The sequence below is a fragment of the Cetorhinus maximus genome, chromosome 3, assembly GCF_964194155.1.
Source record: "Cetorhinus maximus chromosome 3, sCetMax3.hap1.1, whole genome shotgun sequence".
NCBI lineage: Eukaryota > Metazoa > Chordata > Chondrichthyes > Lamniformes > Cetorhinidae > Cetorhinus > Cetorhinus maximus.
This window is the reverse complement of record NC_135881.1, coordinates 135,729,652-135,753,306: the sequence shown is the minus strand read 5'-3', so window position 1 is coordinate 135,753,306 and position 23,655 is coordinate 135,729,652. Positions and strand designations below refer to the sequence as shown.

Genomic DNA, 23,655 nt, shown 5'->3' with positions numbered 1-23,655 from the left:
ATGATTCAGAGACCAAAAGATTTGGACCATTTCAATTTTGACTAAATATTAGAAATAGCTCTTCATGTTTTGGGGGTGTGAGGATTGAGGCACATGTTTAATCTATGCCTGTTCATTATTTTGCAGGCAGCATGTTAAGTTCATGCTGCCTGCTGATTTACATGATTGCTGCATGCAGCCAATGCTACCAGCACTGGACATTGGCTGCACACATCAGGGGGGGCCTGATATTGCATGTGACTAGTGTTACTTAAAGGCAGCCCACACCTCTTCAGGGGGAGGTACATTTTGTGGCTGTAAGAAGCGGTGGGAATTATTTGAAAACTTAATCAATGCTCTGATACTTTGAGCAATGCCTGAACATGCGAGACGTTGTGCACCAAGGTTTTCTGACCGTGTAATGGAGGCTTGCTGAAAGATGGAGAGGAGAGCCATCCTGTATTTTCAGCGGGTTAGGAGTCCCTCCAGACACAAGCAATGGGAAGAAGTAGAAGCAGACGTCAATGCAAGGAGGGTGGCTCCAAGAACCCAGATGCGGTGCTGGACAATGGGCCGTAACTTCCGAGCTCCAGGGCCTCGTATTTGGGGGGGGTACCCCAAAGATGTGCTGGGGAACCCCCGCCACCCTTCAACTCAATTGTCACTCCACTGGAAGTTACGGGCCAGTGTTTAATGATTCAGCACGAGTTAAGGTGAGTTCAATCTTCAAATGGCATATCTACCAACTGCTGCTTAATTCACTACAACCTGATCACCCATCTACCAAAAATCTCTATCAGTACTCTTCAATTTATATGGTTTACCATACCATCACAAAAATGCAACTCTTAATGCCCACAACTCTCAGCTTGCAGCTATTCAACCATTAGAACCACATCAGCAAAACATATTGAGCAACACTTACTGACACACCACTCTTTTTACAGAAGGCGGCACTCAACAGCAGAAAGGGATGAGGACAAATGTGTCTGCATGTTTTAATCCCCATGGATGAGGCAGTGCTGGTCATCCTGGGAAGGGACATCTCTGAGGTCGTGCCCACTGACTTAGCCAGAGGGAATGATGATGAGGGCATCTGCAAACTTAAGCCTCTTCTCTCTCATCCATGTCTCTTCAGATTCTCAGGCTGCAGATGGTGTAAGCTTGCACTTCTTACTTTCTGCTTTTCCCTCACCACAACCCAACCCTGGTCCTCTTTTAATTTCAAATGCCCAAGCACTGGAACCTTCCCTATCAGAGGAGAAAGAGGAAGATTACAGTGAAGATAAAGAAGACACCATCAGTCTATTTCCTTCTCACAGCCACTATCTAAAAGATTGACAGTGTATTTTTGAGGTTAGGGTAGAGGAGGAGTCTGTATGCGGTGAGACACTGGTCACAAATGTACAGAAGCCAGGATGGGGAGAGTTCAAGAACCAACTCACTGAAGGGTGTGGTTGCATACTAGATCTGCTGTAGAGATGTCAGATGAGGACTTGGATGGTTCAAGCTACGGAAGTTGATAATTGTATGTAACCAAATTCATGGGCACTGGAAAGCCTGTAAAGTCAAGGAGAATGGAGGAGTCCAACACCAACTCCACACAGAGCTTTGAACAGAGCTTTCCAGCATGGAAATGTTGGATAGCTCCATCAGCATACCTGTGGATTTCAGCACAACGCAATGTCTGATGATGGATTTCACAACTTCCACTTCAGCACAAACAGCTTCCATCAAAGGTGAATGCTGCAATGGACTCTCAAGACTGCTGCCATCGTGGCTTTGGATGACACAATTTAAAGGGACTTCTAGAGCCTCATGGCAGTCTATCAATCTCTTCTCCGGCCTGATCAGCAGGATTGTTGAGGTGCTGCTGTGGAAGAGAGGCAGTGGTTCTACAAAACAGGAACGTGCTGTCCTCTCTCAGGGTTACTCGTCCCATCTCTGTTGCTTGGTCGGTGCACTTGCTGTTGCCTGACAGCCGCCCAGCTGCAACCAATACTAAGATGATGCTGTCTGAAGACGGGTCCTCTGGACTCAGAGCTTCATGTGGTCATCCTCCAGAACCAGCCAGACTACTCCCTGTTTAAAAGTTTAGCCAAGTGAACAAAATCTCCAAAAACACACACAATTGCACCAGCAGCTGGAAGAAATAATCCAGCAACTAATCTATGAGTACTTTATGATCCTATTAAATTGAGTTGGATGCAATATTTTATCCTGTTCAATATCTTCTTCAGCTGTGCGAGGTTAAGTTCGCTGGTGTACTGAGTATGAGAATGGCAGCAGTGCCTGCAAATCAGCATTCCAAACTGATTCACAATAATCAGCTTGCTGCACTGTATGCTGTCAATAGTCATTAGTTGTGTGCAGATAAACCCCTTTACAACGGTGGTGTGCTGTGTACCTCTCATCAGTAGTGTGAGCATACGTATTAGACTCAATTTTTGAGTCTTATGTGGTAGTGCAGTGCCTTAAAAATGGTTTCTAGCATTCAATTTAGTTTCCTTGACTTTTTATTTAGTGAAATAAATTATTTTGGGAAAAGAGGAAGAATAGTTCATAACATAAAAGTTATCACTAATATCTTTATTCTCCAAAATTTCAGTGGATCTACTTGTACCTATCAACAGCCGTAGTTTTGTTCAGTTGGATGAAAAAGGGGGAAAAATGAACAAACCTGCATTTCTGATTAAGTATCATCGAGATATTACAAAACAATTTGTAGCCATAAATGCTTTAAGTCACTGTTAGAAAACATAGCAGGTGAGTTGTACAAAGCAGGGGCTTACTAGCAACAATGAGCTAAATAACTAGGTAATCTGCTTTTGGTTGAACGATGAATATTAGCAAGAACACTGGGAGAACTCCTTACTCTTTTTTTGAATAGTGCTTTGGCATCTTTTGAGATACACAGACAGGGCCTCAGTTTAAAGGCTCATCAAAAGGTGGCAACAACAATAACAATGCAGTAATGCGCTGATGTATCAGCCTAAATTATGTGCTCAGATCACTAAAGTGGGTAAAACATACAGCTGTGCATTGTAAGTTGTAGCAAAATGTTTCAGCTTATCTCCATTTAAGAATGACATCCTCAAAGTACTGACATATTACTGAAATTTCCTCTGCAAAACAGATCCCTTTTGATCTTGAAGTAGTGAGAAAAATTCTTCCCCAGCCATTTATTGATAAACATCAGTAACTTGCAGGATTTAAATTTAATAGTACATTTAATAAAATTTTCACAGTACATTATTTAATTTACAAAGTAAATCTGGTATCATTTTACACATTAATAGATGAGAAATAAAATAGCCAAAAGCTTTCAAAGCAAAATATTTCATACGCAGGTACCAGTGACTATGCTCAGTTCACTAAATGAATGAAAATTTACATCTCAAAAGAATTTAAAAAGTGGTCTTTTAAACATTTGCAGCATTTGATTTAGTCAAAACATATATTTGCATTTGAAAACTATCAAAATCATATCCACAGAACACTTCATAAAACAAACAGCTTTTTATCTAGTTTAAATATATTTGTTTTGAAAAGATGAATTAACGACACCTACCAGGAGGACCACAGGAGACTATAACTGTCATTGTAAAACAGGAATGGTTTGATAATATTTTAACCAAAATGATGTATGAAAGGAACTTGCTGTGAAGGTATGATGTTCGACAGTTTTGAAATGCAGCTGGGCGTCATAAACAGGAATATAGCTAATGTTCACAAAAAGATATAAAATGGAAGAACTACAGAAGATTCTTCCCTCTACACTCTTCACTTTGGTGACTTCCTGTTATCTTTTCCAAAGTGATAACCAAACACAGCTTTATACATATATACAAATTAAATGCCTTCCATGAATCACTAGGCACCGGTCATAAATACAGCAATGTGACAATTAATCCAGTTCTCATTGTGGACTGAGTGTAAATACAGTGGAGGAGTTTTGAGGAGAGGAGAAAAAGTGTTCAATGATAATTAAAATTAATAATATTACTATTAGAATACCATCTTTTACTGTTGCATGTGGCTGGTATATTATTTCCCACAATTATTACAAAATTGATCATTTGTAGTATATTGATAATTTGTTAAATGTAGCTCAAGTTAATGGGTAATGATTCTTGGAAAATTTATAGGTATAAATTAGTTGATATACCAATTTATCGAGACACTTAGTGCAATTCAAAATTCTGTGATGTAATTCACATACAAAACAGGTAAATACTATCATTACAAATAAAAATACACTCACTCTGCACCAAGCTAACTTTGGAGTGGAATTTTGACGATTGGCATTACTGAATGAGCATATATGTCTTAGATTTTAAAAAGCAAGATACCAACTCTGTAGCTTGTGGTAGTCACAAACCATTTTTGCTTAGTTTTTCCTGTATAATATAACTTTGTGCTATTGTTGTTGGAAAGCATGTAGTATGATAGGATAAACTTTCCAAACCTCAACTCTCTTAATTAAACATAAACTTCCTAACAAGCAGGCTACAGGGAATGTTTTGGCATTCATCTGCAGCATCACAGACTTAAGTCTACATTGCCAATCTTGCAAGGAGATACTAGCACAAGTGCCTTTTGCCGCTCAGTCACAAATAGTAACTACAATGCTGGTTTTACTTCATTTTGTTTTCCTCTATCAGAACAAGACATCTTCATTTTCAATCAAGAGCTGGACAATCAGTCTCTGGTATCGCATGTCATTCAAGGTTGCCAGTGTATTCTGTTCAGGGGGTCGCATCAATGTAGGCCCAAACACAATTCCAAGGTTTTCAGCATTCATCAAATTGTCCTTTCCAAACATAGTGACTCTATAAAGAATAGGATCAATATGTTAGATATATTATGTGATTGTACAACACTCCAATACTTATCAATTTTTATGTTTTGATCTACATTTGCATTATTTCAAGTAAGGTGGACAGTAGCAATCATAACCCTAAACCAAGACTCTCATGTTGCCTCTAACTGGCTGTTTTAACAGCAGTAGTGGATGACTATATATCAATAAAAAACAAAATACAATGAAAACCCTAGAGAATTTATAATTTGTTATGAAACACTAAAGCCATTTTACTTCAGGAATTTTGAAAATGACCTCCCTTTTAATCAGAGTTTCAGTAGTCGGTCATAGAATTATATAACAGTTTCCAGTTCAGGCCTCTCTTACGTGGTCAGGAGGTGCAAAATCACTAATAAATTAATCCTATAGTATTATAATCAAAACACAGAACAGCCAATTGCATAAATATTGACTTGATTTTCTGACATCGCTGTTTAAATATATTTAATGGGGAAGTCCTAAAATTCTGCTTGAGGGCAGAGAAAATGTCTTTAGTTACTGAAGTAATTAGAATTTTATTAAATTGGTTAATTTTCACACACAGTTACACGTCATTAAATATGGTATGTAAAAAGGACTTTTCTAATGGTTTGACCAGTCGTGACAGCCATGTAAGGCATTGACTAGTAGTGTTTATTATCACAACTATGAAGAACCACACAGCCACCTGCTTTTCTGTAAAGTCTAGAACAATAAAATGTGCTGGCAGCAAATCATAGCACAACACACCTGTTGCAGGTTTTTTTTTTAAAGTTCATGATATTGAATAAATGCTAGATGGAAAAGCAGTAAGGATTCTGGATAACCATTCAAATTATTTGTACTCAACCATCAAATGGCTTAGCTTTCAACTGATACAGGACACAAAAGATGCAGTTTCTAAGCATAAATTTATGATACCCACTAAATGTTGTAAAACATGGTCATAAACAAATAGACATGGCTCTGAAGACAAAATATAAGAACGTCATAAATATTTCACTACCCCGTTGTCTTATTGTGTGTGATTCTGAATGCCTGGCAAACCAAAAAAATGTGTTATAACACTAAGAATAATTGATTCATACAGTCATAGAAGGCATTCAATGACATTACAGTTTATCAGCTTAATGCATTAATTGCTTTTAATTTGGGGATCCCAGAACCCCAAAAAATTAAGGTTCGACTTCATAATTAGATAGTTGCAGGTTGGACTCCTGAGAGTCCAATCACTGACACTGGCTGGAATTTTATGCCCCTGACAGGCTGGAGGTGGAGGTGGGGGGAGCGGTCATAAAATTGGGTAGGATGGCGGGTGGGTGCTATGCCCATCATGTGCCTGCCTCCGCTGAAATTTTATTAGCAGCAGGGGAGGTGTCAGGCAGCCTGCCTGCTTTTAGGCAAATGGTTGTGTGGCAAGGTCACCAGGTATACCCTGATGGCCTGTCTACATGCTTGGAGAGGGGAGGGTTTCCTCCTGTTCAGGCATCCTGTGCCCCATGAAGAGCCTCCCAGTGGAAAGGGCAGCCAGTGTTTGCTTAAAACCCCAGTCTTTCCATTGCCTCACCAGCCCCCAACCCTTACTCCCGCTGGGGCCTGCCTGACTGGCCTCGGCATAGCCACCTCACTTTCCTAGTCCTCCAGCCTCCAGTGCTGCTTTTAGTCAGGGATTGACTACAGAGTCAGCAATGGCACCACTCACAGTGGCACTGCTGGGGCTCAAGAGCTGCCAGCCGTCTGATAGGCTGGCAACTGTTGCAGGTAGAACATCCTGCCTCAGGCGGGCAGGAGCCATGATTTCAGGCAACTACAACAACACAAAAATAAAACACTGCAGATGCTGAAAATCTGAAACAAAAGCAGAAAATGCTGGAAATACTCAGCAGAACTCCTGGGGGATGATGGGTTATCGACCTAAACGTTAACTCTATTTCTCTCCACAGATGCCACCTGACTTATTTTTGTTTCCTCAGGCAACTAATTGCCTGACCATCGTAAAATCTGGTTATGGCTTCAAGGGCTGGCAGATGCAAGCTTAGCCCCGAACTTTGCAGTCAGTCAGTGGGGCCACTGCCTCTGCATTCAATTTTGACCACAATCTTGAGAGAATCAGGAATATGCTTTTGCCTATTCTCACTTTTCTCCTACCGGGAATAAAAAGATAAAATAGTAGGCTTGTAGAACTAGTTGGCTACCCCTAGAGTAGCAATGACAGTGGCTATGGATGTAGTCATGACAAACTATCCTGCCTACCCACTTTCCCAGAAATAAATTTAGTGGTTCCTCCATGAATATGTAAAGGGTAGTGATGTAAGAACTTAAACAAAAATGTTTTGAAATTCACGTTTTCTTAAAATAGTGCCACTGAATATTTATCAGGCCATTTTATAAAAATATGTTTAATAATTCTTCTAAAATGAAAAGCATTTTATTCTGTCGAAACATCTGATCACATAAAAGCCCCACAGGAAATATTTTAAAACAAAGGCAAACTAATGTAGAGTAGGAATACAAAGGAATGAAAGAACAGATGGCCATTGCTAAACTGGTTCCAGAAAATTTATTACACCTTAGCTAGTTAATTTCAATAGTACATTGAAGTGCTAAAAAAAAGCCTCATATTAGTTTCTGTTTTGCGGTATGTTTTTACATTACATGGAACACTAATCAATTCCAATAAATGGCTATCAATATTTTTCTTTCATAGTATTACCACTTCATACTCCAACTTAGTTATGTGTGAGATTTGATTTCCAAAATTAAAAGGAATTGTAATCTATTGAAATTTACAGAGTAATAATTGCCATAAATACAACACCACCTTGCATTTACATAGTTCCTTTAATGTAGTAAAATGTCCCAAGGCACTTTATTGAGAGACAAAATTTGAAACTGAACCACATAAGGAGGATTAGGTCAGATGACCAAAAGCTTGAAGGTGAAGACAGAGATGAAGAGGGTTAGGGAGTAAATTCTAGAGCTTAGAGCCTAGACAGCTGAAGGCATAGCCGCCAATGAAGAGATGAAGGAAACTAGGGTTGCACAAGATGCCAGAATTGGAGGAATGCAGAGCTCTCGGAAGATTGTAGCATTGGAGGAGGTTAAAAAGATAGGGAGGGGTGAGACTATGAAGTGATTGGAACACAAGGATGTAAATTTTAAACTCAAGGCATTGTTGAATTAGGCACCAATGTAGGCTGGCAAGCACAGGGGTGATGGCTGAATGGGGCATTTATATACATAAATATTTATATAATATAAAAACATTGATCAACGTTTTTCATTCAGTCTTGTAATATTGCTTTAAAAAGGCTGGTTAGAGGGGTGGACATTATGCACTGCACTTTTCATATAAGAACTAATAATGGCTGGGGACTATTATTGGAGTACTGATCCTTGCACCTGCTTGTGAAGCATCTTAAAATATTTCTTTGCTTTCAAGGTGCTGCATAACTGCAAGTTGTCATTATAGCCTATAGGTAGGCACTCCTCAGTCATGTTGCCAAGGGAATTCATGTCACAGCAGGGGGAGCTCTACACAGTACCTGTGTTCTCATGTTGCCTCTAATCATTTGTGTTAAAGCATAAATATGACAACAAGGGGCAGATAAAAGGCGTAGTATTTTTTCTTTATAAAACTTAAAGGTGCTTTACCTTTGATTTGACCGGAGTTTTGGGAGAGTGTCCTATGGTTGCTAGTCTTCTACATTTAAGCACTTGATGTGGGTTGGCAACTGAAGCTGATAGTCATTGAGTGATCTGTGAGGTTTTGAGTACTGTTCATGTGCAAATGTTTGATGAACTTTTTTCCTTTATTCTTCATGGGATGTGGATGTTGCTGACGAGGCCAACATTTGTTGTCCATCTCTAATTGCCATTGAACTGAGTGGCTTGCTAGGCCATTTCAGAAGGCAGTTAGGAGTCAACCACATTGCTGGGTCTGGAGTCACATGTAAGCCAGACCGGGTAAGAATAGCAGATTCCTTCCCTAAAGGACATTAGTGAACCAGATATGTTATTACTACAATTGATAGTTGCCACACTCACCATTACTGAGACCAGTTTTATTTTCCAGATTAATTAATTGAATTTAAATTGTACCACCTGCCATGATGGGATTTGAACTCATGTACCCAGAGCATTAGCCTGGGTCTGTGGATTACTAGTCCAGCGACATTACTACGCTACTATCTTCCCCTAATATGCACATGTTGTGTTTAACTGGTTCATGTAATTACAAAGAATAGAGGCAAATTTAAAGACCAAAGAAAAGCTGGGTTTCCCTTACTATTGGGTTTATTAGGGCCAATAGAATTCCTCATGAATGAGTCATCAACTGGGCAGGACTCATGTATCAGGGATTTACTGCAATGTAAAACATTTGTGGACAAGTCAGATGAATTCTGAATAACTGTGTTTAAATTTTTATCCAGAGAATTATCATAATTTTGGTATATTGATAATTTCTCTGTGCATTATTATTAAATGATTCAAACTTTTCAGCTGAATATACAAATCATCAACCCAAGTATAAAACCCGCTTACCTTTTTAGATGAGTCATCAAGTGCCTTAGTGTCTCATAATGTGCAGGAGGGAGTAACATTAAGGATTCATTGATGGCCTCCAGCCTGTCGTCTGGATTGGTAATTTCTAATTAAAAGCAAATGCACATTAGTCATAAAATAGACATTAATTCACACATACTGGCTTTTTGTCCTTAGAACTGAACTTCTGAAATATTGGCTCTCCAATGAATTCCTAACACCATGTCACTTTCTAAATCAAATTTCTTTGCATATTTTGCTTTCACCTCACCTTTACTGAATCTAGGCCTCCCTTTTCCTACTCTCCTGAAGATGCCAATAGCTGTTGGGGTACAGTTGCAAGGGTGTCGGTGCCCTCAGATATCTCATTCCAAAGCTAATATTCCTGCAGCAGCATTGCCACTATTGTTAGGCTAATTGACAGCTTGAGGTATGACAGACAAATTCATTGCTATCCCTGTATTAGAGATGGAAAAAAATGACCAGATTTCCTGCTGTTTTGTGCACATCCAGTAAGGACAGGATCTGGCTAAGCTGTGGTGCCCCTCCACAGATGAACTGCCTGCCAAAGCTCACTGTTTAGGCTCAGATGCGGAGGGTGGCTATGTGAGGTACCAGAGAGCATCTGTTAATTGCAATTTCATAGACCAGCAAGGAATCAAAGGTTACAGTCCAGGTCAGGTGACAAAATTGGTGAAAGACAGAGGAATCACACTGATTAGTTTTGTCAATGGCCACTGTTACTGGAAAATATTTTTAAAAATGAAATCTGCATGCAATAACTTAATTAGCATTGTTACTGAATAGACCTATTCTCATCGTCTTGTCCGATATTCACCAATTCCAAGTGGGAGTTAGGCAGGGTCTCAAAATTCAGATGATACTTACTGGCTGCTTCAATGAATTTTTGATATGAATCATAGGTGATAACAGGAATAGGCAAATCCCTAAAGTACAGCTTAAGTGCACCAGCAATGATGTTGATGTCTGCATATGTAGCGGCAGAGATGTCAGCTTTGTCACCATCTGGAAAGAAGACAAATGTTAATTGCACTAGAGAATGCTACCCAAAGCTTACACAAGTTGTTTTACAAAGAATGTGAGCTAGTTGCCAGAGGTTACCACTCCTGCAGATCTTCAATCACAGCAATGCACAAAGGATTCATTACCTCTGTAATAATTATCTTATTTAAACACACTAATGATTATTTTCCAAAACTTCACGAGGCAACAACTATTCCACCACCACTCCAGAACTTGAGCATAAAAATCAAAGTTGACACTCCAATGCAGTACTGAGGGAGTGCTGCACTGTCGGAGGTGTTGCCTTTTGGATGAGAAGTTAAGCCGAGGCCTTGTCTTCCCTCTCAGGAATGCATAAAAAATTCCATGGTGCTATTTTGAAGAAGAGCAGGGGAATTACCCCAGTATCCTGGACAATATTTATCCCTCAATAAACATCAGAACAACAAATTATCTGGTCATTCTCACATTGCTGTTTGTGAGAACTTGCTGTGTGCAAATTGGCTGCTGCGTTTTGAATGTTACAACAATGACTACACTTCAAAAAGGCTTCATAGCTGTAAAGCACATTGGGATGCCCAGTGGTTGTGAAAGGCTCAATATAAACTTAAGACTTTTTTAATCCAAGTTTTAGCTCTGCATTTTGAGAATGATTAAAAACATATTTGTAAATAGATTTGTTTCTGCAAAGGTAAATATATATATTATTGTCACAACAGCGGACCAGGGCCCCAAATTACTTACGGGCATATTGAACTTTTTAAAAGGAAGATATGTGTTTTTAAAAAAAGACATACAACAAGAGCTGGCTGAGAATGTAAATTAACCACTTTCTGGAAAATTCCTATGTGGATTATATTTGACTGACTAGCCCAGAGAGAACATGGAACGTTATGCCTAAAATGGTGTCAAGGCCTACTTCACACAGAGACATTTGAAAGGAAGAGACACAATGCAAAAGACTGAACTTTAATCTGGTTGCTGAGACAGTGGAGATTGATTTTTACATCTCAGTAGAAACCATCTTCTGTTGAGTTATATCTCAGAACGTGGAAATGGTCTGAGTTGAAAGAATGCAGATTCTGGACGAAAGATATGTTTTTTTTTCCCTTCCAGGAATACAAAAGGGAATGGGTTAAAAAGCCAGCTTAAAACCTGATCGGTGTGTTCTAGTTCTTATGTGCTAGTTGTGCTGTGAAGGTCACAGCAGAAGAGCAGCAGCTAGGCATCCCTGCAGCTTGCAGGTAAAAATCTCTATTTCTCTCTCTCCCTCTGTTGCTGCAGGCAAGTCACAAGTCGGCAAAGCCACAGTCAAAAAAGAAATAGGGCAGCTCCTTCAGCTAACCTGCAGAACCAAGTGTCTCCAAACCAACTGCTCAACTGCCAAAGTCAGCTCTACCGGAATCACCCAACTTAACGGCCACAACATTTTGCCATCTTTGGCGGACAAGCCAAATACTGATTCGTATATCTCTTTTAACTTCTATTTTTGGACTCAACTTCTCATTTCCAACCTGTGGGTATGTGAGTTTCATTTTTATTTTTCTTCTTGGGTTTTTAGTAACTAATAAGCTTTGACTCAAGAAAGCTTGGTTAAATTGGCTCCTGCTAGAACATAAATACACTTGGACTGGGAAGGGATCCCTTTTAAATTAACCTAGTAGCAACCAACCAAGAGGGTTGAATAAAGAAGGGGAGCCAGCTCATTCCTCCTCACCCGGGAGCATAACAAAATTAGGGCCCCGTTTGGCAAGTTAACAATTTGGGGTATCTCATCCGAGATACTTAGGACTGGTGTAGGTCATTCAAAGGTGTCACTAAGCAAATGGGGATATACAACCAGCCCGACAACTTGTGAATGTGGAACTGAGCCACAAACTATGCAACATCTCCTGCAATGCCTATCGCTAGAGGAACCCTGCATTGTTGCAGATCTTGCCAAATTCAACAACAAGGCGCAAAAATGTGTCCAGTTCTGGCTGTATAGACTGTCCATGGACACGTATAGACTGTCCATGGACACGATAAGAAGAATCCGAGATTATAACAAATTGGGGGACCTCACCCGGGGAATGGCGTGTATTAATAAAATACACACACACATTTTCTAACAATATATATAAGATGTAACAATAATTTCAATTTGAAGAACTATGGAAAATTTAGTTTTTCAGGAAGGCAGTGGCATAATGGTATTGTCACTGGACTGGTATTCCAGAGACTCGGTAATGCTGTGGGGACGCGGGTTCAAATCCCACCATGGTAAATGGTGGAACTTGAATTCAATAAAAAGTCTGATGATGACCATGGAACCATTGTCAATTGTTGTAAAAACCCATCTGGTTCACTAATGTCCTTTAGGGAAGGAAATCTGCCATTCTTACTTGGTCTGGCTGGCCTACATGTGACACCAGACCCACAGCAATATGGCTGACTCTTAAGATGCCCTCTGAACAAGGGCAATTAGGGATGGGCAATAAATGTTGGGCTAGCCAACAACGCCCACATCCTATGAATAAATTAAAAAAACAATCAAGTTTAGCCAATATTTGAAAGTTTAGTCTTTGTACTCAAGCATAATTATATAAATTTAAGTAAAATGTGGGAAATTACAAACATGAAAATTTACTTGGATCTTTTGTGCATTTCACATTTATAATTTTGGGTTTTGGTCTTATACTGTACACTGGCCGTGAAATTTGATGGGGCCTGAAAATGGGTGCAGGGATCGCAATGCATGATTAAGCCATTACTTCCAATGCAAACTTTGTGCTGTCTGCTTATTTGTGTGATTGAAGCATGCAAACAGTGCTAAGCATGTTGCAGAGTGGGTGCAGCCTGAGCTTGGGGGGTTGGGGGTGGGGGGTAGGGGGGGTGGGAGGGAGATGGAATCTTGAGATTCAATACTTATAGTCAGCTGTACCCCTTAAAAATGTAGGTGCATTTTGACTGGAACAGTTTCTGGAAGTCATTCTAGAACAGAGTTTGATCCAGGAAAGACACAAGGATGATAGAAAGCAAGCTTTAAGGTTCTCTGATGCCACACTGGAGGCCTTGATCCAAAAGGCGGATAGGAAAAGAGAGGTCATCTATCTACAGGGGACCAGAAGACTCTCTTGGCAGGTACTGTGAAAGCAGCGCAAGCAAATAACCACTGCAGTCAATGTGAGAAGTCTAACCCCAGAAAACAAGATGGAATGCCACAAAAAATTCAATTACATCATGAAGTCAAGTGAATGCATCTTGAAATGCCATATCCTACAAGCTGATCTCGCTTGCCTCACACTCTGTTCAACGTGCTACATCCCCAACACTCACCTACTAACAACCTTTATCAATCATGACTTATACCCAACATTCATATGCTCCACTGCATCCTCATACATATCATTGTTGCAAGTCTCATATCCACATCTCACAGCTTGCGGGCACTGCCAACTACTCAATTGGAACAATCACATCACCTAAACACATTGCACCACACTCACTGACACAATTCCCTTTCGCTTGCAGGACAAGGTGGCGCATAACTGCATGAAAAAGCAGCTAAATGGCGGGTGACAGACACAGCCGAATGTCCTCACCATCATTGCAGCGGCCATGACTGAGGCCATGGCCAGTGGCGGGACTGACAGCACGAAAGGTGATATGTAATCCTTCTTCTCACATGCCACTTCCCCCTCACCTACAATCTCTTCTGATATACAAGCTGCAGATGGTCTAAGCACCTCTTGCTTTCCACTCGTCCCCTCACCAGAACCATATCCTTATGCCTTTCTCTTTTCAGATACCTGAAAGCTGCCATCTGACCAGGCAATCATGCAGGAAGAGGACACTTGATGATAAAGAAACATTGTCACTCACTCTCACACTTGCAGCCACTGGCTCAGAACTGACACAACTTTACCAGGTAGCTTAGAGAAGGGTCCTGCACATGGTGAGACACTGGGCATGAGTGGCCTGCAGGAGGGCAGGAGGGAAAGGTAGTGCAGGTCCAGCTCACTGGAGGACGACATCACACGAAAGTGCTGTAGAGGACTCAGATGAGATAGGGCGGAATGCAGAAAAAGGCTAATGGGTATGCACACAGAAATGATTGGTGCATTGACAGGGTTGCCAGAAAGGCTGTGGTCACTATCCAGGAGCATGGAGGAGTCTGGCACTAACCTTACATAAAGCTTTGCACACAGTTTGGAGTTCAATGTCTCCAGTGTGGAACTGGTGATCAACTCCATCACCAGCCTTCCGCCAACTATGCTGCAGCCACTGGGGTAGCAGCACGTGGGAGGGTTAGGACAGGCAAAGGCACACAGAAGACAGGCACTAAGGGAATGCACAAGGGTGATTAGAAACATAGAAACATAGAAAATAGGAGCAGGAGTAGGCCATTCGGCCCTTCGAGCCTGCTCTGCCATTCATTATGATCATGGCTGATCATCCAGCTCAATATTACTTGGCTTTTGAGTGGAATATTGGATGGCTTGTTTGATAAAGTTGTTTTGGAATGTTTGTTCTATGGTGGTCAGCATTGTGGTCAAGAGGACACTGTAATTGGGAAAAGGTAAGGTGTGGGACTGATGTTGATCAGGGAATTAGGGTTGCATTCATTAGTACAGCAGTCGGATGAGGTGATCATGGACAGTCTGGCCTCAAAAGGGTTGATTGCCTCCTCCCTTCCTTCTCCTCCTCAGCTGCTCACCGAATACCTGCTGACAAAGGTTTACTTTTATGACGGTGATGTGAAGGATGCAGCAGACCACAGCTGTAGTAAATATGGTTTTATTTAGTGTGCAATGTACCTTTAAGAATAATACTTGCTAAGAGATCACATGATCTGTAATAGCCAATAAGAGAGTAGCACGGCCTACCTCCGCAGTCAGTGTAGAGATAGAGTTAGAGTTGAAAGCACACGTGTAGTTGCTGCTGAATATGCTGTAAATAAACTTAAAGCTTCCACCAAAGAAGTGTCTGCAGATCAACTCTATCATTAATAACACAGCTCGGCCACCCTACAACAACAACAAATTGTAATGCTTCCTCTGAAGAGTAAGGCAGTGGGAACATAGCTTAAGCAACCAACTCTTTTGCTTGATGGCAAAGTTTATTTAAGTGAGAACGAGGGCCAACCACATGCTACACCATTTCCTGCAGGTTTCAGCAACATTAAGTAGAAGTGCAAATCTCAAAACACTTCTACTACCTCAGCAGCAGCCAATAGAAATCAGTCAGCAATTGAAAAGTGGCTGATTACTCCTTTAAATAACACTGATGGGGTCCTTCTCTTTCCTGCTGCTTAGTGCATATTTAGCTGTGCAAGTTTAAGAGAGGCCATTAGCTCGAGCACAAGTCTAAAATGGCACAGCTAGGGTCAAATCAGGTTACACAATGACTGACATCATGATCTGCCTACTCTGTATATTTCCAGTGCCTGCATTACCAACCTACCAAAATGACATTCTACCAGGACAGCACCAGAAATGGGCTCGTGCAGCATGGATACCAACGCAGAGCACAGTGTAAGCACTGTAAATAGGCTCGCCTTATGTTCATATTATATCAGAGCAAGATTACAGTGAGGTTTTCACGAAATAAATTATGGTTCCTTGTATGATTGTGCAATAATTCAACTTAAACCTGTCTTCACAGATAAATATAAATTATAGGGGTGGAATTGGGTCTACAACATGGAAAGGGCTTGTCACGATTTGGCAACCGATTTTCCACCGTGTCAGTTTTTATTTACGTTGACTTGGAAAACATTGGCAAGATTTTTGATTTCAAACCAAGTAGAAGCTACAGTGTTACTAGGAAACAAGTCTCCAAAAAATATTTGAACCACTGTTCTGTGAAGTTCAGTCAAAAGCTCAGGCATGGTGAATAATCAACTGCCGATTCACTATGAGCTCTTTTGCGCCTCTGGTGTAGGTTAATTTCACTCTCAATATCTCATGTAATGTGCATTTGTACAGCGTATGAAAGTAACTAACATAATTCAAAGAATTATATTTGTACGTGTCCATCAAACTCAAACATAATATTTGGAAAGAAGCAAACGAAAAAACTTAGCAATGCTAATTGCCTCAAATATTGCTAAACCATCAATAGAGAATCAAAAAGTTTTTTTAAAAAGCTACCAATAACAGCTTGCAAGCAAAATGGAAGTCAATTGAAAATTTGCAAGCAGAATGAAATAGTTACATCACAAGCTATTTTTGCAGTGCTTTAAACAACATTTTGATTTCTAACATATTTAACAAGAAGCTAAATAATAAACTCACTCATAGCCTTGGCTATGTTGAGAACCTGAAGCATTTCCTAATACAAGCCTGACTCTCTCTGCAGCCTGCAACTTGAAGTCAACTTCACTATGTACTTGAGGCTTGCCTGAATAAATGGTCTCAATCAAGTTGCAGACTATGAATTCTAATACGCAAGACAAAACTCGCTCACCTCCTGAATCAAGTCAACGTAAGGTAAGGCTGATTAAAAAGGACATCACGGGATGTCTGTGACTCTTTAGTTCTGCCTTTGATCATTAAAAATAAATTTGGGTTCTCTAATGACTCCAACTTTTTGGACAAAAGGAAGAAGGAAAAAAACAAGAATTATTCTAACACTAAAATTCATAAAAGCCATTACTGGAATGAATGAATACTTTGAAGGCAGTTGCCAATAGTTTTGTATGTAAACAACATCCTAACAGAGTAGAAGGGGTGGAGGTGATTGGCCTCCAACAACCACAGACATCTTCCTTTGTGTTAGGTATGACTATCCCATTGATTTCAATTTCACTAGGGCTCCTCGAGGCCACACTCAGTCAAATGCTGCCTTGATATCAAGAGAAGTCACTCTCACCTCAAGCATTTTGGTCTATGTTTGGACCAAGTTGTAATACGATCTGGAGTTGAGTGGTCCTGGTGGAACTCAAACTGAGCATTGGCAAGGATGTTCTTGGTTTGTAAATGCTACGTGATAGCACTGTCTACGACACCTTCCATCACTAGAGAACTCTAAAGCTAGAAGTGCATTCTAAATGCTTAACAGTGGACAGAGAAACAACTGCCCAAGAATACTTGCCAAGAAATTTTGCATGATGGAATAGATAAAGGTATCAAAAAGGTTCCCTGGGTCAGGATGAATTTGAGCTTGTGCTGTACTATGCCAGGATTTTGAGCTGCAAATGGCTTCCTTTTATTCCCACAATGGTTAAGTAGGTTATGTGATGTGTATATAAGACAGAGATGCTCTGCTATTTTGCTGACCTTGAAACAATTAGTGATGGTATTTATGATTTCAGGATCCTGTTTCATTTTTCTGAAACCTAGAGACACAAATATCTCATATTTTCTTAAGGACAGATAAGGCTTCAAAGTAAATTAGTTTACATATGAATTTTTGGCTCCAATGTCCTTGCGATTAAATATTAGAGCCCACTGTCCAATTTAAATGCTGGACCTCTGCAAATGTGGGAAATACTCAAAGGCCTGAAATTTTCCTGTATCAGGTGGGCTTGGCGGGAGCGGTGGCGGAGCCGCCCGCGATCGGCTCCGCACTGCCATTTTACACAGGCAGGCCAATTAAGGCCCACCCAGCGTAATACATGAGCGGTAGCGAGGCACTACTTGTGCGGGCAGGGGGAGAAGGGAGAGTTGGGTCCAGTGCTTGTTTGCGCGCATGCGCGTGAAAGAGCACTTCAGTTTCCCTGAGGCACGGAGCTGCCTCAGGGAGTTTGAAGCGCTTTTGCAAAAAATAATTAAATGCAATAAAAAATTTAATGAAATGTGTTTCCTCATGTGACATGTGTCACATGAGATGTGACATGTTTTCATTTTTCAAAAAAAGTGTTATTCTATTTGTAAAAGCTTTAGGAAACCACATCCCCCTCATGGATGAAGTTTCCTAAAAAACGTAAAGGCCGTGTGGCCTTTTTGCCTGCCCGGCAACCGTTAGGTTGGACAGGCAGTGTAAATTTGAAATTAATTGGTTCCTTAATGGCCTTAATAGGCCTTTTAATTATCGGCGGGCGCGCAGCCGACTCTGGCACGCATCCGCCAAACAAAACATCGTGAGACAGCGCGATGACATTGGGACACACGCCCTATGTCATCGTGCGTCATTTTACATGCCGGCATGTCGGGCCCGCCCCCGCACACCAACTGTAAAATCCTGGCCAAAATAATTTCTTTACACATTTGTTCATATTGTTATTGCCAACATTCAGACTAAATTATACTGTACTATTGCTTGATCGGGAGCCAATGTAAGTCAATGAGCATAGGGGTGATAGGTGAACGGGACTTAGTGCAAGTTAAGTTTTATATGAACTCAAGTTTACCAAGGATAGAAAGTGGGAGACCAGCCAGGGTGCTTTGAAATAGGCAACAAAGGCAAGAATGTAGGTTTCAGCAGAAGATAAGTTGAGACAGGGTGAAGCCCGGCGATCTGGAAATAGGGGATCTTTGTCATGGCAAAAATATGTTGTCAGAAGCTCATCTCCAGGGTCAAAAATGACACCAGAGGAGTAACTGACATTGCATGAGTCCCGCACTATCGGAGAGATCAGTCACTAGGACATCCACAAGCTGTGGCAAGCCTTTGACATGGGAATGCATTAGCCTTGCCATTTCTTGGCAGTAAACATTAAAAAGCCTTGAAATCTCATGGTAGCTCTGGTCTCCACTATGCAGCTGTCTCCTCCGAGTTGCTGGAATGCTGATCCAGCCATGGGGGTGAGTGGGGGAGGGGGCCTGCAATGCTGGCAAAATTGCCTTGGGCTGGGAAAAATCACTGAAAATTGATCCCTCGACTACCCTAATTGGCTTCCCACCATGGACACAAGGGTTGCTGGCATCGAACCCAGCCCTCATCTGGGAAAAGCAGCCAGAGGCAGGAACTCATCAGCACACTGGCTCGATGTATGTTATCCTGCATTCAAACCCCTCTCTGAGAGTCCAGGAAAATGTTCCCATTGAGCCTGTATTGTACATGGAAAAGGACATAATAACTGATTACTGATTCCCACAAGTAGACAGCATTCCACTTATTCACTAATAGTCTTTGATTTGTAATACTTTCAGTTGACACCTTTTCAGGGCGCTGATCATAATCACATCTGCTCATGTCTGGTTTCATCCTAACGTTAATCACATGTTTCCATGGCTCTTTTGCTTTCTATAATTGGATGCACAAAACTGCACATAGTAATTCAGCCAAGTACAAACACATGCCTTTGCAGGTACATACAGTTCATGACAATTATAAAACTGAAGAAATACTCATGGAGATATGAACAGATCATATCATAAATGCAATTTTTATATTCATGTTTATGATCTTGCAACAAATAGAAATGGAAATCTTCCCTAAGTGTGAAATAGAAGCTTTTTATGACTGCACTACTGTTTTGACAAGTTAAGCCAAAGGGAAAACTTACAATTTAAGTTAATAGTTTTGTATGTTTGTTTAATGTCACACAATGGCTAAAACCATAAGATGGTGTTGCACTTACCTCGGTCAAATGCCATTTTAACATCTTCTATGTGCTCAGTAAATCCAGAGACTCTGTAAAGCCCCTCAGACTTCAAACCTATTTAACAAATGGAAAATTGTTATTTCACTAATTGCACTGTATATGGTGGGGGTGATAGTGAAGTTTAAATGAAAGTTTTCAGAGAACATCCATGAACACTCTCATGTTGTGAATAACACAAATACCCAGAACCCAACCCCAGACTCTGCAAGAAGTCGTCAAAAAGTCCATTGCTACCCTATTGGTTTTAGCGGGGAAAATAAGGGCGGACATAATTCTCGCTCCCATCCATTGAAAATCAAATATGTAGAAGAGTCTGCTATTTTCTTCTCTGTGTTTACTTTTTAAAATGCAAAAAATGTACTCCACATTATAAATATTTTTATGCCATTAATTGCATTAGTGAGCTGACAATAATCAAAATACAACTTTTATTGGAATATTTTAATTCCACATATGGATGCAGTGCGATTCACTTTTTCAGTCATTCATTTTGGAAATCACAGGCTAAACATTCATCCTCCTTGCAATCTAGCAGAGTCTAACAATGTTGGTTCTCTGGAGAGTTAGTCTGGAGAATTGATAATGGAAAACCATGAAATGGCAGAGACGTTGAACAGGTATTTGGTACCTATCTTCACTGCAGAAGACTTAGAAAACTTCCCAACTTTACTTGAAAGTCAAGGGAAGAAGGGAGGGGGGAACTTAAAACACCTCTGGGAGGTGCCAGAGGACTGGAGAATAGCTAATGTGGTTCCGCTATTTAAGAAGTGTTGTAGAGATAAGCCAGGGAACTACAGGACAGTGAGTCTCACGTCAGTGATAGGAAAACTATTGGAGAAAATTCTGAAGGAGAGCATCTATCTCCACTTGGAGAGGCAAGATTTGATCGGGGATAGTCAGCATGGCTTTGTCAGAGGGAGGTCATGCCTAACAAATTTGACTGAATTTTTTGAGGTGGTGACCAGGTGTGTAGACGAGGGTAGTGCAGTTGATGTAGTTTATATGGATTTCAGCAAAGCCTTTGACAAGGTCCCACATGGAAGACTTATAAAGAAGACAAGTGCACAGGGGAAACAGGGTAATTTGATAAGGTGGATTCAAAATTGGCTTAGTTGTAGGAGACAGAGGGTGATGACAGAAGGATGCTTTAGTGACAGTAAGTATCCAGTGGCGTACCACAGGATCTGTGCTCGGTCCCCTATTATTTGTCATTTATATAAATGACATAGATGACTATGTGGGGGGTAGGATTAGTAAGTTTGTGGATGACACAAAGACTGGCCAGGTGGTTAACAGTGAGGCTGAGTGTCTTGGGCTACAGGAAGATATAGACGGGATGGTCAAATGGGCAGGTAAGTGGCGGATGGAATTTAACCCTGAAAAGTGAGAGGTAATACACTTTGGAAGGAGTAATTTGACAAGGGAGTATTCAATGAACGGCATGACACTAGGAAGTTCTGAGGAACAAAGGGACCTTGGTGTGTGTGTCCATAGATCTCTGAAGGCGGAGGGGCATGTTAGTGGGGTGGTGAAAAAGGCATATGGGACACTTTCTTTTATCAATCGAGGCATAGATTACAAAAGTAGGGAGGTCATGTTGGAGTTGTATAGAACCTTGGTGAGGCCACAGCTGGAGTACTGTGTGCAGTTCTGGTCGCCACATTATAGGAAGGATGTGATTGCACTGGAAGGGGTGCAGAGGAGATTCATCAGGATGTTGCCTGGGATGAAACATTTAAGTTATGAAGAGAGGTTGGATAGACTTGGGTTGTTTTCGTTGGAGCAGAGAAGGCTGAGGCACGACCTGATCGAGGTGTACAAGATTATGAGGGGCATAGACAGGGTGGATAGGGAGCAGCTGTTCCCCTTAGTTGAAGGGTCAGTCACAAGGGGAGAAAAGTTCAAGGTGAGGGGCAGGAGTTTTCGGGGGGATGAGAGGTAAAACTTTTTTTACCCAGAGGGTGGTGATGGTCTGGAATGTGCTGCCTGGAGGGTGGTGGAGGTGGGTTGCCTCACATCCCTTAAAAAGTACCTGGATGAGCACTTGGTACGTCATAACATTCAAGGCTATGGACCAAGTGCTGGTAAATGTGGTTAGGTAGGTAGGTCAGGTGTTTCTCACGGGTCGGTGCAGACTTGATGGGCCGAAGGGCCTCTTCTGCACTGTGTGATTCTGTGAATCACCATCACTGGGAAAAGGTGCTAGGAAAACTATTAGACCTAAAGTCTGACAAGTCCCCAGGACCAGATGGCCTGCTTCTCAGGTCTTAAAAGAAGTGGTTGCAGTGGTAATAGATGCATTGGTTATAATCTTCCAAATTCCGTAGATTCTGGAAGAGTCCCAGTGGATTGGAAAATAGCTAGTGTAACACCTTTATTCAAGAAAGGAGGGAGACAGAAAGCAGGAAACTACAGTCCAGTTAGCGTAACATCTGTTGTAGGAAAATTGCTAGAATCCATTATTAAGGAGGCCATAGCAGGATACTTAGAAAATAACAATTTGATCAGGCAGAGTCAACATGGCTTTGTGAAAGAAAAATTGTGTTTAACTAATGTATTGAAGTTTTTTGAGGAAACAAGCAAGGTGGATACTGGGGATCCTGTAGATGTGCTGTACTTGGATTTCCAGAAGACGTTTGGTAAGGTGCCACATTGAAGATTATTACACAAGCTTACATGGCGTAGGGGTATCATATTAGCATGGATAAAGGATTGGTTAGCTAACAGGAAGCAAAGCGTAGGGATAAATGGGTCTTTTTCAGGTTGGCAGGCTGTAACAAGTGCAGTGTCATAAGGATCAGTGCTGGGTCCTCAACTATTTACAATTTATATCAATTATTTGGCTGTGAAGTGACTGAATGTATGGTAGCTAAATTTGCTGATTACACCAAGATCGGAAAGTACGTTGTCAAGAGGAGGAAGAGAGCCTGCAAAAGGATATAGACAGGTTAAGTGAGTGGGCAAAAATTTGGCAGATGGTGTATAATGTGGGAAAATGTAAGCTTCTCTGCTTTGGCAGGAAGAATAGAAAAGCAGTGTACTATTTAAATGGAGATTGCAGAACTCGGTGGTACAGAGGGATCTGGGTATCTTGCTACATGAATCACAAAATGTTAGTATGCAGGTACAGCAAGTGATTAGGAAGGCAAATAGAATGTTGGCACTTATTGCCAAGGGAATGGAATATAAAAGTAGCGAAGTTTTGCTACAGCTGTGCAGGGCCTTGGTGAGACCACTTCTGGAATACCGTGTGCAGTTTTTGTCTCCTTATTTAAAATAAGATATAATTGCATGAGAAGCAGTTCACAGCAGGTTCACTCGATTCATTCCTGGGATGAGGGGCTTACCTTATGAAGAAAGGTTGAACAGATTGGGTCTATACACATTGGAGTTTAGAAGAATGAAAGGTCATCTTATTGAAACATATAAGATCTTGTGGGGATTTGACAAGGTAGATACCAGGAGGATGCTTCCACTTAAGAGAGAGATTAGAACCAGGGATCATAGTTTAAGAATAAGAGGTTTATGATAGAGATGAGGAGGATTTTTTTCTCGCAAAGGGTCGTTAAGTCTGTGGAATTATATTCTCCAGAAAGCAGTGGAAGCTGGGTTAGTGAATTTATTCAAAGCATTTAGACAGATCTTTAATAGAGAAGGGAGTCAAGGGTTATTTTGGGGGGGGGGGGGGGGGAGGCAAATTTGAGTTGAGATCACAACCAGATCAGCCATTATC

The 23,655-nt window shown here is 40.9% G+C and overlaps 1 protein-coding gene across 1 annotated transcript in view; it reads right to left on the bottom strand.

Annotated features, from left to right (window-relative positions):
- Positions 1 to 3,190: 3,190 nt before the first annotated feature.
- Positions 3,191 to 23,655, bottom strand: part of chn2 (chimerin 2) — a 379,687-nt gene continuing 359,222 nt past the window's right edge. Inside the window, exons 10-13 of the mRNA XM_078539034.1 lie at positions 19,899 to 19,976; positions 10,256 to 10,393; positions 9,368 to 9,473; positions 3,191 to 4,811 (exon numbers count right to left, since the gene is read on the bottom strand). Coding sequence (XP_078395160.1) covers positions 4,640 to 4,811; positions 9,368 to 9,473; positions 10,256 to 10,393; positions 19,899 to 19,976 — 494 coding nt within the window. The 3' untranslated portion in view covers positions 3,191 to 4,639. The remainder of the gene's footprint in view (positions 4,812 to 9,367; positions 9,474 to 10,255; positions 10,394 to 19,898; positions 19,977 to 23,655) is intronic.